The 16,127-nt window shown below is 44.3% G+C and overlaps 1 protein-coding gene across 1 annotated transcript in view; it reads right to left on the bottom strand.

Moving 5' to 3' along the window:
* LOC112231735 (double C2-like domain-containing protein beta) overlaps window positions 1-15,028 on the bottom strand; it is a 49,170-nt gene extending 34,142 nt beyond the window's left edge. Inside the window, 6 exon segments of the mRNA XM_042311998.1 lie at window positions 519-628; window positions 9,074-9,148; window positions 10,147-10,226; window positions 12,889-12,937; window positions 12,940-13,341; window positions 14,933-15,028. Of these exon segments, the coding sequence (XP_042167932.1) occupies window positions 519-628; window positions 9,074-9,148; window positions 10,147-10,226; window positions 12,889-12,937; window positions 12,940-13,323 (698 nt within the window). The 5' untranslated portion in view covers window positions 13,324-13,341; window positions 14,933-15,028.
* Window positions 15,029-16,127: the final 1,099 nt, after the last annotated feature.

Below are 16,127 nucleotides of genomic sequence, written 5' to 3'. Positions count from 1 at the left end.
GCAACGAAGGAGTGGCTTCGTAAGAAGCATTTCAAGGTCCTGGAGTGGCCTAGCCAGTCTCCAGATCTCAACCCCATAGAAAATCTTTGGAGGGAGTAGAACGTCCGTGTTGCCCAGCAACAGCCCCAAAACATCACTGCTCTAGAGGAGATCTGTATGGAGGAATGGGCCAAAATACCAGCAACAGTGTGTGAAAACCTTGTGAAGACTTACAGAAAACGTTTGACCTCTGTCATTGCCAACAAAGGGTACATAACAAAGTATTGAGATAAACTTTTGTTATTGACCAAATACTTATTTTCCACCATAATTTGCAAATAAATTAATAAAAAATCCTACAAAAATCCTCTCATTTTGCCTGTCATAGTTGAAGTGTACCTATGATGAAAATTACAGGCCTCTCTCATCTTTTTAAGTGGGAGAACTTGCACAATTGGTGGCTGACTAAATACTTTTTTGCCCCACTGTATGCCAGTATAATACACACATAGGAGTTGTAGTTCTCTGTAGTTCAGTACCTGAGGGTTTTGGTGGTCATGTCGATAGCGGTGATACCGTGGTACATCAGCGTCTCGCTCCACACCGGGTTCAGAGTGTTCTTCAGTGTTTTGGTGCGGAGCTTGTTCGCCTGCAGGGGACGAACGTGAGGAGAGAGGGTTGAGAGATGGAAAGGGAGACGAGGAGGAGAGAAAGGATTGGGATAAGAGGGAGAGAGGAGAGAGAGTATAGAAAACAGTGCGTCTGGGAGCATAGGGGAAAGAAATGGGCGATCGAGAAAGTGACAGGTGGGAAGAGATGAGAGAGAGAGAGAGGTAAGGCAATTGGGGAGGAGTACGAGGGAGTTGAGATGATAGACAGAGAGATAAGAGGGAAATCATTAGAGAGAGAGAGAGAAACTTAATTTATCTCCTTCCCTCAGGAAATGGTAGACATCTGTTCACCTACTTTATAGAGGAGGACAGGAGGCTTCCCCACTTCACCTGTCTGTCTGTCTGTCTGTCTGTCTGTCTGTCTGTCTGTCTGTCTGTCTGTCTGTCTGTCTGTCTGTCTGTCTGTCTGTCTGTCTGTCTGTCTGTCTGTCTGTCTGTCTGTCTGTCTGTCTGTCTGTCTGTCTGTCTGTCTGTCTGTCTGTCTGTCTGTCTCCCTAGCCTGTTGCTAGCACCACTACCAGCCAGACCCGCAAACAAGCACTAAGCTAATGCTAACACAACACACCACACCTGTAAATTAACCCGCTCTAACACAATTAGCATGAAAAATCAAAGCCCCTCAATGAAGAAAGGCCTAGCGCTACCGTCCGATAATGCTACGCTAACTTCCCCTTCATGAATGATTGAGAAGGCAAGGTTTTCACATTAGCTAGCTCTAGACTATTTTCCATTATAAGCTGCCTCCAGGATGTGCTGCTGTTTTACATATTTCATTTATTTTCTCGGTTACACAACGGCTGTTTTTTTTCGTTTTGATGCCGAGACCAGGCACGCTTCCTCACTTACTCAGCCTTGAATCCCCCCAGTGCACACACACATACATACATAAAAACACACACACACGGACACACATGCACACGCACGCACACGCACACACATACGAACAAACACGCCAAGAGAGTGGAGAACTGTATACTCTCGAGGTACTCAAGCACGAGCCTAAATCCCCACTCCCCGGGGCATTCTGGTGCTCCAGAGCTAATTACCTCTCTCTCTCCATCCTTCAGTCTCTCTCTCTTTCTCTAAACATCTCTGTCTCTCTCTCTTTCTCTTTCTCTAAACATCTCGGTCTCTCTCTTTCTCTAAACATCTCTCTCTCTCTTTCTCTAAACATCTCTGTCTATCTCTCTTTCTCTTTCTCTAAACATCTCTCTCTCTCTCTCTCTTTCTCTTTCTCTAAACATCTCTGTCTCTCTCTTTCTCTAAACATCTCTCTCTCTCTTTCTCTAAACATCTCTGTCTATCTCTCTTTCTCTTTCTCTAAACATCTCTCTCTCTCTCTCTCTCTCTCTTTCTCTTTCTCTAAACATCTCTGTCTCTCTCTCTCTTTCTCTAAACATCTGTCTCTCTCTCTGTTTCTCTAAACATCTCTGTCTCTCTCTCTCTCTCTCTTTCTCTTTCTCTAAACATCTCGGTCTCTCTCTTTCTCTAAACATCTCTCTCTCTCTTTCTCTAAACATCTCTATCTCTCTTTCTCTTTCTCTAAACATCTCTGTCTCTCTCTCTCTCTTTCTCTAAACATCTGTCTCTCTCTCCGTTTCTCTAAACATCTCTGTCTCTCTCTTTCTCTCTCTCTTTCTTCCTCAAATCCCTCCCCCCTCTCTTCCTCCATTCCTCACTCTTTTTCCTCCTCTTTCTTATCTTTTTCACCTATACCACCAGGTACATCCTCGTCCAAAACAGCATATGGTGTCAGCAAAAATCACCTGCCTGGCTCCCCTCCCTCTTCATCTCCATCTATCTCTTTCTCTCACCTGCTCCCTTCCCCCCATCATCAATGATGTTACATGTTTCCCTAAATATTTCATCTTTAGCCCTCTGCCTCTCCCTCACTCCCCCCCCCATCCATCTATATGGACCCTCTCCCTCTCTTCCTCTCTCCCTCTTTTCCTCTCTCTCCTGTTTCCCCGAGCTCACGCACACAACTGGCTAAGACTGTGACTCAGAAAGCTCATTCTCCATGCGCCACAATTAGGACAGGGAGCAGATGAGAACGTCGAGCCGAGGAGACACCAAGAACCTCTCTCACGTCTCTCTCTCTTTCTCTCTCTTTTCACCTCTCTCTCTCTCTCTCTCTTTCTTTCTCCCTGTCCTCTATCCCTCTCTCTCTCTTCCTCTCTCTCTGTGTAATGTGTGAGTGTGTGTGAGGAGGAGAGAATGTGTAAAGGCGTGTGTTGTGTTTTTGTGCATGAGCGAGAGAGCAAGTGTGTGTTTCTGTGGAGGTGTGTTTAGTCTGGTGTGTCTGTCCATGTGAGCCCAGCGTTCCTTTAGTATGAGTAATCATCTTGTGCCCCTGTATGTGTGGACGCTGGTGTGTGAAGGAGTGTGTGGGAGTCTATGTGGGAGTATCTCTGTGTGTGAGTTAGAAAAAAATAGAAAGGTGGAGAGGGGAGAGTGTGTATGTGTGCTCGTGCCCCTGTGTGTGCAAGATGGTGTGTAGGGGTGTGAGTCCCTCCCTGCCGTCTGCCAGCCCCCCCTGTCATCCTCTGTTTCACACTCACGTGCTCCCCACTCCTCGGCGCTGTAGACTCGTGTGGTCGATATTTACCAAACGGGGGTTTGTGGGTACTTACGTATGTGCTGACGTACGTCCCCCCCGCCTGCCCTCGCCTGTTGACGTGAGTAGCGTAACAATCGGCGCTGTTTCCATGACAACCACCCGCTGCTGTCCTCCCTTCACCCATCTCCCCCCTCCTCCCTCCCTCCTTCTCTCCCCCTTTACCTCCCGTCCTCCTCCTCGGCACTGTGTTGCTATTCCAAGGTCATAGAGGGTCACAGAGAGATAGATAGTGACAGAGATGGGGACGGAGGGCGGGGTGGAGAAACAGGGTGTGGAATAAAAGGAGGGGGGGAGGGTATAAACAGAAGCAGACCTAGTAGCTTTGTTTGCTGTATTTTTTGGGGGGGTTTGACCACAGACATTGTGTTTATAATACCGGTCTCTATCTCTATGCGGCTATCACAACTTACTTCGACATTGACCCAAACCCAAGATGGCCGCCACCAACAAACAACCACCTGATAAGATTTTGTGTCGGCTGCCAAATCCTCCCGACCGTTCACAAGAACAACTCCGAAATCTAAACAAAGCCAGTAAAGTGGGACCAAAACATTGCCGTGGAGGTATAGAGAAATACCACATTATCCAGAAAAGTGCCAAAACAACTCCTTTTCAATAGTCGATGTAGCTTGTCAACGTGCTACATTAGCTAGCTAGTTACATTTAGCTATAAAGCCAAAGCCCAATTTTTTCCAAGTACATGGACTTGCCAGCCAAATAGAAAAAGTAGCCAGACAGAGAGTTACCAGGCTGGGGGAAGAAGAAAAAAATCAGAACAAGCAAGATTTTGCCACGATTTCTTCTGAAATACACAGCTAAATTATTGAATAGTTTAACAACTTGACCTCCCAGATTTGTAAAATAAATTGTGGTATTGAATAGAAAGACTCATTTACAATTGAAATGACTGGAAATGTATGAATTCAGTCTGTTGTAAAATGATACAGAAACAAAACTTAAGAATGGGTAGCATAGAAATAGCGCACATAGAACATATTTACTGCTTCTTAGACTTGTGTTCAATGAGAATGACAGATCTAACTAATTTCTATGTGAATTTGGTAGGGTCACTCACTTTGAGGGAAGGCGGTAGAGTAGTAATTTAGTCCGAAAAACTAGTTTAGTCTACTCTTTCAATGTAATTTATTGTGGCAAAAACTACATCTAGTCTACTCTTTCAATTTACTTTTTTGTGGCAAAAACCTAAGAAAAAAGGTTGTGTTCTGTCAAGTAAACATGGATTCCATGTTGAGAATCAACAATATAGAATTGCAGGAAAATGGTTTTTAAAATGCTGCTGTATAAGTGCTGTAGCATGCCAGAGGCATACTTTATGTATACGGTAGCTAAGAAAGTAAGTGTATGTTGTGCAGTAAGCTGTTAGTAGCCCATGTGTCTCACCCTAAGTATTTGGTCCCTCTAGCCCTCAGAACTTAGCCTGCTGTTCTGACTTGGTGGTGCACAAATAGCCTATAGCCTGTTTTAGAGAAATGTCATCATCGAATATTGTAAGAGCTTATGTTCCCCCGTTATTTAGCCTACGGTTCTGACTTGGTGTACAGGGAGAATACAGTAAGAAAGGCCCATGGTCTGAATTCTGTTGCTGTGCATTTCAAAAGTGCAGAACGAATAGGCATATCATCCGTCTCAGCTCTCTCACGTCTTAATCGAAATTATGGCTTGTGAGAATGCTATTCATTGACTAAAGCTCAGCATTCAACGCTATAGTGCCCTCAAAGCTCATCAATAAGCAAAGGACCCTGGAACTAAACACCTCCCTCTGCAACTGGATCCTGGACTTTGTGACGGGCCTTCAACCAGGTGGTAAGGGAAGGTAACAACACATCTGCCACACTGATCCCCTCAGGGGTGTGTGCTCAGTCCCCTCCTGTACTCCCTGTTTACTCATGACTGCACAGCCAGGCACGACTCCAACACCATCATTAAGTTTGCTGATGACACAACAGTGGTAGGCATGATCACAGAGAATGACGAGACAGCCTATAGGAAGGAGGTCAGAGACCTGGCTGTGTGGTGCCAGGACAACAACCTCTTCCTCAACGTGATCAAGACATAGGAGATGATTGTGGACTAGACAGGAAAAGGAGGACTGAGCACGCCCCCATTCTCATCGATGGGGTTGTAGTGGAGCAGGTTGAGAGCTTCAAGTTCCTTGGTGTCCACGTCACCAAAATAACATGATACAAGCACACCAAGATACTTGTGAAGAGGGCATGACAAAACCTATTCCCCCTTAGGAGACTGAAAATATTTGGCATGGGTCCTCAGATCCCTAAAAGGTTCTACAGCTACACCATCCTGACTGGTTGCATCACGGCCTGGTATGGCAACTACTCGGCCTCCGACCGCAAGGCACTACAGAGGGTAGTGCATACGGCCCAGTACATCAATTGGGCCAAGTTTCCTGCCATCCAGGACCTCTATACCAGGCGGTGTCAGAGGAAGGTCCTACAAATTGTCAAAGACTCCAGCCACCCTAGTCACAGACTGTTCTCTCTGCTACCGGAGTGCCAAGTCTAGGTCCAAGAGGCTTCTAAACAGCTTCTACCTCCAAGCCATAAGACTCCTGAACATTTAATCAAATGGCTACCCAGACTATTTGCATTGCACCCCCCCCCTCACCCCCTCTTTTACACCGCTGCTACTCTCTGTTATTATCTATGTATAGTCACTTTAATAACTCAACCTACATGTACATATTACCTCCATTTTCTCGACTAACCGGTGCCCCCGCACATTGACTCTGTACCGGTACCCCCTGTATATAGTCTCGCTATTATTTTACTGCTGCTCTTCAATTACTTGTTCCTTTCTTATTCTTATTCATATTTTTTAAACTGCATTGTTGGTTAGGGGCTTGTAAGTAATCATTTCACTGTAAGGTCTACACCTGTCGTATTCGTGGCATGTGACTAATACAATTTGATTTGATTTAGATCATCCGTCTCAGCTCGCTCATGTCTTAATCAAAATGACGGCTTGCCTCTCATGCGCTCATCATTTCCTTATGCCATAGTTTGTACATCTCCATTGGTTGACTGCTTATACATGTATAGGGGATATCGCGTTAGTATCTCATTCATCCTTTTAGACAATGTTAGAATGCCGCAGTTCATTGTTTTGCTTACTTTGTGTAGCCTATTGAAATTCACTTGTGTGGTTTTCTCCACGAGGAAGGAATACTGCAGCATGGTCTGTAGCCATGCTTGCCAATGACAGCCTCTTCACATTCAAATACTTTTGTTCAACAAAAAGTTGATGTAATTCCAGGACATATATCTATAAGAGTGGAGCCTTTTTGATAATATTTTCCTTCCTTTTAAGACCACATAATAAAATACTTCAAACGGTATGCTAACAGCGCTCTCTCTCTCTCTCTCTCGACAAAGAATGGTATAGTTAATTAAGGCCTCAACATCTTGCAAAATTGATCGGAACTCAAATCTATCAGAATATCTCTTACAGTCCATTTTGAAAGTGCTGACCGAATAGGCACTTGCTCATACATAGAGCTAAGTGTGGTTATGAGATAAATAATCTACCCCTACCCCGAGTTCTACGGGTGAACATACAATCACTGGAGAACAAACTGGACAAGCTCTGATCTATCCTATCAATGGGACTGGAAGAACTGTAATATCCTATGTTTCTCGGAGTCGTGGCTGAACAAAGACATGGATAATATACATCTAGCTGGTTTTTCTATGCATCGTCAAGACCGCAAGGCAGTGTCAGGTAAGGTTGGGGGGGAGAGCTGTGACTCTTTGTTAACAACAAAATAACTGCGCAATCTGTAATATTAAGGAAGTCTCGAGGTTCTGCTCGACTGAGTTAAAACACCTCATGATAAGCTGTAGACCAGGGTTCCCCAACTGGCCCCCCAAGCTTCATGAGCAAAATAATAAAATAAAAAACTTTTTTTTTTAAATTATTATCATTTTTTATTGTTGGACATAAAAGACTGCAGAAACATGAAATTAGTATGATTTTGTCAAACATTATATCTGTTTGGGCATCTTGTGGTCAATTTGCAGTCCTACAAATTATTTGTAATTACTTTCTGGCCCCCAAGAAAATAATTGTCCCAAGGCTGAATCTAGTTGATGATCCCTGATGTAGACCATACTATTTACCAAGAGACAAGCTGTCTATTTACCACCACAAACCAATACAGGCACTAGGACTGCACTGAACTAGTTGTATAGGGCCGTAAGCAAACAAGAAAATACTAATCGAGAGGCGGCGTTCCTAGTGGCTGGTGACTTTAATGAAGGGAAACGGAAACACGTTTTACCTCATTTCTACCAGCATGTCACCTGTGCAGCTAGAGGAGACACAAGTCTAGATCACCTTTACTCCACACACAGAAACGCATACAAAGCTCGCCCTCCATTTGGACAATCTGACTATGACTCTATCCTCCTAATTCCTGTTTACAAGCAAAAACTCAAACGAGAAGTACCAGTGACGTACTCAATACATAATTGGTCCGATGAGCTACAGGACTGTTTTGCTAGCACAGACTGAATTTATATATTTTTTTAATTAAAATAAATAAACAAAGGAAATACGCGCCTGTATTTATCTGATGGAGTTTACCACATCAGTCACCGGCTTCATTAATAAGTGCATCGATGAGGTTGTCCCCACAGTGACCGTGGCAACCCAGGGGAGTCAGAGGTGAATCTCACAATAAAATAAGACAGCGGGAGATCGTTTTGTGGTGCTCAAACAAAAGCTGTTCTTTAATAAAGGTTACTTTAATTGCTGTTTGGAATTTAGCGATTTTACCTGCATCTTGGTTTTGTCTTCTCCCAAACTTTGACTCCAGCCAACCAGTGGTGTTTCCCTGTAATCACTCACTTTGTGACTGTCAGGCTCATGTCCCATCAATAGATCACTAGAAGATGCATTCTAAGCAGGAGAAGACTAGCGAGTTGAAACGTTTAAATGAAAAGAAGCCTAGTTAGTTGGAGAAAGTAGTCAGTTGACAATGAGTCTGATGTTTAGCCGACAGCCGGCGCTTATGGAAAACCCTGATTAAGCCCAGTGTGTCACGAATATCACCGTCGCTCGGCGGTCGTCATCACCTGTCTACTAGCTGCCACCGATCCCTTTTCCCTTTTTGTTTTGGTTTTGTCTAATTGTTTTCACCTGTTTCTTGTTGGGGGTTTTGGGGTTGGTGTTATTTCAGTTCGATTAGCCCTCTGGTGTGTGTGCGGGCTTGTTTCTGTTATGTAAGAGGTGTTCATTATTATTGTGGGTTTTCCGCTGGTTAGATACCAGTGTGTACTTGGGTGGAGTGTATTACGCCTGTGTTCGGGGTCACCTATTGTACGGTTTCGGTTGGACATTAAAGCGTGTTTTTTCCGTATCCTCTGCTCTCTGCGCCTGACTCCACACCCATTCCCTCTTTGAGCGTTACACAGTGCTTTGGCCAAACTCACAGGTGGTATTGTCTGTCCACTAAACAGCAGAGAAGCACTCAAAATTCAACACATTATCCATAATATATGCAACTGGATTCATTTCAAAAATGGATTTATTTTAAAATTGACTATGTCCGTGAAAGTATGGCAATAATTTCTATGACTCTTAAGTGCCGTGCTATCGCCAGCGTCAGGAAGCACTCTCCCGTCTGTTCGATATGTTATGGTGGTTTAGGTAAGACCATTTAGCACTTCACTGTGAGGCTGTTTCAGTGGAAAGAAACACGCACACGACTAACACACTGGGCTCCACTAATATGGAAGCTGATGAGGGATAGGAAGGTTGTAGTGACCTTGCTTGCTCCAGGCAGGAGGTGGAGCTTGACGTATGGATCGGCCAGTCCGTTGGAGTCCATGGCCTTTAGTCCCTGTGGAGACACACACAGGCATGGTTACAGACGCATGCACACACACACACACATACACAGTGAGACACACACACACACACACACAGAGCACACTTGGTCAAGGTTTAGCTATCATACACACGGCATACAGTCGTACAATACAGGCTGTGAGCCAGACAAGGTCAGGGCATGACAAAGAACATTATGTCCTTTGCTGTTCAACTCTACTCTTGTTTTGTCTATTGTGTCGCATGCCATTCTACTCAAATCGTTTTCATTCTAAGTTCATCATTTCTCAGGCTTGTCTGTTTATATGTAAGGTGTTCCAGCACTACCAATGATTTCCATTGGGTTGAGGTGCTTATCTGGGTATGAACACAGTCAATCGCCTCTCAAAAAAGGACAAAAGACAGCAACTCCCCGAAATGTAGGAAGGCACAGGATTACGGCTGGATCCCAAATAGCACCATTTTCGCTATGAAGTGCACTACTTTTGACGAGGACCCATATAGCGCTGGTCAATAGGGAATGGGGTAACATTTGGGACACGTGTTTAGTCTGTGTATATTATTGAATGGGTGCATCTCAGCTTCACATCTACCATAATACCCATAAGGGGTGTAAATAATATGTTTGCCTGGTGTGGACTGAATGCCAAATCGATCTCTCTAGCCCGGATCATCAATACTTAACTCTGCCTCATTGTCAAGAGATAAACCTCGGTTCTCTCTCACCGAGTAGAGTTCCCGGGTTTTCTAGGCAAGCGCCATTGTCTTCATGACTTGGCTCAATGTTCTGGGTTAGAGCTAAGCCTGTCTCCACGGAAAAGATATCTGGAGTGGCTTTCGACGCTGCAACGCTAACCTAAGGCTTGCAGTGGATTGGATAGCGCTTAAGCCGACTGCACTTTGATTCTGGACACTTTGTGTAGAGGGGACATGGCTTAGCTTATGCTTGGGGTGTAAGTCAAGTCTTGTTTAGAATAGTCTGTATAGGGTGTATAGGGTTGAGTTTCTTACCTTGGCCTTGTGGATTGTACAGTGTAGACAGTTGTTCTCGTGATCAAAGAGCAGGGTGAACTCCAGGGTGCCCAAATAAGCTGTAAAACAGAACAATTCATTCAGAAGGTCCATTATTGGCCGTTGGTTTGGACCTGGCTGTGAATACAGCCTGAATAAAAGTGCGTATAAATGAATTTAATGTGCATAAACACATATTCATGCACAGATGGCCACACCGATGAATGCACATAAGCATAAACACAAAGGCACACACGCATACCTTCCACCCCTCACAACCCCCCAAACACAAACACAAACACAAACACCAGTAACTCCAGCCTCCTGCACAACTCTGGAAACGAGACACGCTGAAGCTTATTTTCCTGACACTCTCTTAAAAAACATGCCTTGTTTTTATTACTCGCCATGAGTGGAAAGAAAATAAGCTTGAGGGCTGAATCACATTACTCTGACACAGCTAAATAAATCACACACCGCGTGTGTATGTGTTGTGCGTGTGTGTGTGTGTGTGTGTGTGTGTGTGCGTGTGTGCGTTCCCCTCTGTCGGTGAAATTTGGAGCGGCTCTAGCGACACCGAAACACGAGACAATGATGATGGCGAAGACGCTCAAACTCACAATTACTCTCCTTAAACACACGCAGTGCCAGGCGACACTGAGAAATGTACCCAGAAACCGGTTTTGACATAAACAAACGGCGACTTCGAGAGTCGGGATTGAACCGCGAGAATATTGAGGCACTTGTTTGTTTTCGGTGATTAACTAGGATACACATTTATTTACAGAAATCACCGCAAGGACGCCATCGTGTTTGTGTGCGTAGACCTGCACGAACATACAGAATTTGACAGCTGTGCACACATGGACTGTGATGCTCATACTCGTACACGCACACAGAAACACACTCAAAGAGAACACACACACACACACACACACACAGACAGAGACAAACGCATTAGTATATGACTTCACGACTGGAAGTTCATTAACTAGCCTCATTTCAACACCCACAATTAAACCCATAATGACATTCAGAAAGACAAGCAAATAAAACACAAGCCACGCTGACTACGGCCTTACACAATTTGACCAACGGATGTAAGCAAATGTCAAAACGAGTGTAGTAGAACATACAGTTCCTTCAGGAAAGTATTCACTCCCCTTGACCTTTCCCAAATTTTCTTGTCTTACAGCCTTCATTTTTAAATGTATTACATTGAGATTTGTGTCAACTGGCCTACACACAATGCCCTATAATATCAAAGTGGAATGATGTTTTTGGTCATTTTTACAAACTAATTAAAAATGAAATGCTGAAATGTCTTGAGGCAAGAAGTATTCAACCCCTTAATTATGGCAAGCCTAAATAAGTTCAGGAGTAAAAATGTGCTTAACAAGTCACATAATAAGTTATTAATTACACTTTGAACGGTGAATCAATGCACCCAGTCACTACAAAGATAGAGTACCACTCTCTGTATTTGCATAGTGGTAGCTGAATCATGTTATGGGTATTGTTGTAATTGATAAGGAATAGGTTTTTTTTTCAGAATTTGAAAAGAAACGGAACGGAGCCAAGCACAGGCAAAATCGTAGAGGAAAACCTTGATCATTCTGTTTTCCAACAGACACTGGGAGATGAATTGACCTTTCAGCAGGACAATAACCTAACACACAAGGCCAAATTTACAATGGAGTTGCTTACCAAAACGACATTGAATGTTCCTGAGTGGCCTAGTGACAGTTTTTAAATCGTCTTGAAACTCTATGGCAAGACTTGAAAATGGCTGTCTAGCTATTTGGCTGTCTAGCCATTTTCAACAACCAACTTGACAGAGCTTGAAGAATCTAAAGAATAATGTGCATATATTTTACAATCCAGGTGTGCAAAGGTCTTAGAGACTTACCCAGAAAGGCACAGCTGTAATAGCTGCCAAAGATGCTTTTACAATGTATTGACTCAGGGCTGTGAAAAATGATGTAAGTTAGATAATTCTGTATTTAATTTTCAATACATTTGCAAAAAATGTTTTTCACTTTGTCAATTATGTGGTAATGTGTGAGAAAAGAATTGAGTTCATCCATTTTGAATCCGTTTTGCTGTTACACAACAACATTTGGGGAAAATCAAGTGGTATGAATACTTTCTGAAGGCACTGTATATATTTGATGAGTGTACGCACAGAAAAAAAAAACATTTCCACAACAGTTGTGGCTAGAATACATCCAGAAGGTAGTGTGCAATGGTTGTGTATGTGTTGTCTATGTGTTGTGTATGTGTTGTGTATGTGCTGTGAGAAGCATTGTGTGGATTATTTGTACAAATCGTTAAATATTCTCAAATGAGAGTTCTCCATTTCCAATCCTTTCTGTTCTGCGTCCTCATATACCCATAAAACACTGTTCATTTGTGCTTGTGTATCGCTCATTCCGTTAAAATGCACTTGGATCAAAACACGGATTTCTGCGATATTAATTGGATGTCGTTGGAGATGTGAGAAGGAACATTTGGCCCACGTATCTTTCTTTAAAACCCTGGCTAATGATGTGTTACCAAGCAATGTTCCTAAATTATTGTAAACATTGAGATGAATTGAGGATCTCATTGAGAATGTTTGCGTTGGCGCTCAAAACAGATTCACACACACACAGACACACACACCATACTTGACCCAAAAGGCCTTCCTTTCCCTAACCCCTGAACCCTGACCGCCCCACCAAATCCCCCCCCCCAACTCACTTTCATCATCGTCGTCCGAATCCGCCCCTTCTTGCCTCTCCCCCGGTCCACCTCGGTGGGTTTCCTCTCTTTCTCCTTATTCTCACCGTCCGTCTCCCCTCCATTGTTCAATCCGAAATCTGGTTCCTTCAGGATCTTCTTCTCCCGGGGCGGGGGCGGGGTCATGGGAAAGTCGTGGAAGCGCGGGAAGAAGTCAGAGATCTGCGGGATAGGCATGATGGGGCCGGGACACACGTTGATAGCAAAGTGCTCCTGCATGGAGATCTTGACAGGAGAGGGCGGCGGGAGAGATCTGGGAGCAGAGGAGGTGGCACGAGAAGGTGCGGGGGAGGATGGGGTGGAGGAGGAAGGAGGGATGGAGAGATGGGAGGAGGTGGAAGAGTCGGGTGGGGGGGCGAAGTGGGAGTGGGGCGGAGGAGGTTTCGATACGCTCATGTGGACCGCCGGATGGGACTGTGGGTAGGCGTGCATGTGTGGGTAGTTAGGTAGGTAGGTGTGTGTTTATGTGTGTGTGTGTGCGCGTACGTGTGTGTGTAGTGGGGGGTGGGGATGGAGATGAGATGAAGAGAGAGAAATAGAGAGGGAGATTGAATGAGAGGGGTGGAAAGGAAGGAAGTGTGGGAGACCAAGCGATAGTATTACTCACTTTATCGAGTATATCTCACTTCCTGGTTCTTTTGCTGTCTTTGGTCCCTCCCTCTCCCCCTCTCTTACAGTACATAACGCTCTTCTTCAAGTACCTGAGCTGACGTAAGCTACTCCCAATATCTCAATAGACCTTCAAGTCAAAATGGTGTGCTACTATATCAGATCTCCGAATATATCTTCATGTTTGACAGTGTATCGTCCTACTCAATTGATCTCTCTCTATTTACTGTTATTTATACCTCTAACAAACAAGATAATCCCTGCATCTCTCTCTCTTTCTCCCTCTCTCTCTACATCTCTCTCTCCCTCATCTTTCTCTCGGATTCTCTCTAACTCTCTTTCTCTCTTTCACTCTTTCCACTTTCTCTCTCTCTCTCTCTCTCTCTCTCTCTCTCTCTCTCTCTCGCTCCACCTTGTCCTCAATATTTACATAACAGTGCTTGAAGTCTTATTCTCCAGTCCAGACAATGGCTGTCACCTACGAAATGAACAATCGTCTTCTACATAAAGATCAATGGTAAACTGTAATAGAAATGGTAATCATCCCATTGTTTATTGAGGACATTTAATTATAGTACCTCTCCTTTCATCATCCTTTAATACCTCTGTCCTAGTGTAAATTGTAATTGCTGAAAGACTACACTACTGGCTATTGAAATGAGAACACAGTGTGACACACAGGCTACGTTTAGACAGGCAGCCCAATTCAGATATTTTTTCTTCACTAATTGTTTTTTTTTTACCAATCAGATCGACTCTTCAAAAAGATCTGATGTGATTGGTCAAAAGACCAATTAGTGGGAAAAAGATCAGAATTGGGCTACCTGTCTCAACGGAGCCACACACACACACACACCACAGGAGGTTGGTGGCACCTTAATTGGAGAGATCGGGCTCGTGGTAATGACTGGAGCGGAATCAGTGGAATGGTATCAAATACATCCAACACATGGTTTCCATGTGTTTGATGCCATTCCTTTCGCTCCGTTCTCCCTTTAGCAGCCTCCACTGACACACACACACACTCAAGACACACACACACTCAAGACACACTCAAGACACACACACACTCAAGACCAGTGTAAGCTGCTGATGGGAGGACAGTTCGTAATAATGTCTGGAACAGAGTAAATGGACTGGCATCAAACACCAGGAAACCATGTGTTTGATGCATTTAATACGACCACTAATTCCGCTCCAGCCATTACCACGAGCCCATCCTCCCCAATAAAGGTGCCACCAACCTCCTGTGCTCAAGACAAACACGCAGAAACATATACATGAGCAGACACACGGACAGATAATAAACCATTTGTTTTGCCTCAAATTAAGCTAGCAACCGAATGCATTCCAGAATTGTTCATCAATGTAAGATATAGTTCAATAAAAAGCCCACATTTTACCACAGCCGCACTTCTCTGTCTTTCCTTAGGAAACCCAAACTCATACGCACTGGCTGTACGCACAGCAAACCTGTACACTCTCGCATGCAGCCACTCTAACATGAATTATGCACACACGCTCTCACTCAGTTAGAACTACACAGAGAGAGAGAAAAAAAAACTGTGTGACTTACGGCTTCTTGAAGATACACACTGCACTTCCTCTTTCAGAAACGCACACAGACCGTCAGACACACACGCGCTCTCACCAAGTCAGACTTACACACAGGGCATCGCCTAAACTCAAACTGTCTGACTTACAGCTTCTTCAGCATTCACGCGCACACTCATTCACTCGTACATGCACGCACAGACACACTCATTCACTCGTACATGCACGCACAGACACACTCATTCACTCAGACATGCACATGCAGACACAGTCAGTCATTCACACATGGACACACAGACACACTCATTTGTTCACACAGACAGTCAGAGACAGACAGACAGGCGGAGACACAGAGACACGTACCCAGTGACAGTCTTCATCTGTTCCAGCGCTCCATCTTGTCTTCTCACACGTCCTCTGTCTCTTCTCTCACAACACTGAGGAGCAAGCAGAGCTGTTTTGACTCAATATATCCTTCCCCCCCTCCTCTCTCTCTCTCTCTCTCTCTCTCTCTCTCTCTCTCTCTCCTCCCTTTCACTTGGTTGTGACGTTTCTAGTTAAATTCTCTCACAGTCGGTTGTGCGCGCACACCGTGTACAACCATGTACATTGTACTGTCACTCAGTGGCTCCGCAGTGAGGGTATTTAACTAAACAGAGAGGGGGGGGATTGACATTTCATTGCCCATTGCTAGCACATTTCAATATAATAATAATTATTATTATTATTTGGGCGATGTTTATATTTGTCCTGTAACACACAAGCGTGTAATGGAAATGTGTTTTTCGCATATCCCCAACTCCCCCCTGAGACACCCGCAGGGAGTGGGGTCAGAGCCAGGGTCACCATTGTACAGCGCTCCTGGAGCAAATTCAAGTGAAGTGCCTTGCTCAAGGGCACAGCGACAGATTTTTCACCTTGTCGGCTCCAGTATTTGAACCAGCTACCATTTGGTTACTGACCCAACGCTCTAACCTCGAGGCTACCTGACACATTTCAACCCATCGCGGCCATGCACACAGGCAACGAATTGGGAT

Source organism: Oncorhynchus tshawytscha, linkage group LG34 (assembly GCF_018296145.1).
Source record: "Oncorhynchus tshawytscha isolate Ot180627B linkage group LG34, Otsh_v2.0, whole genome shotgun sequence".
Classification (NCBI taxonomy): Eukaryota; Metazoa; Chordata; class Actinopteri; order Salmoniformes; family Salmonidae; genus Oncorhynchus; species Oncorhynchus tshawytscha.
This window is presented reverse-complemented; position numbering and strand designations above follow the sequence as displayed.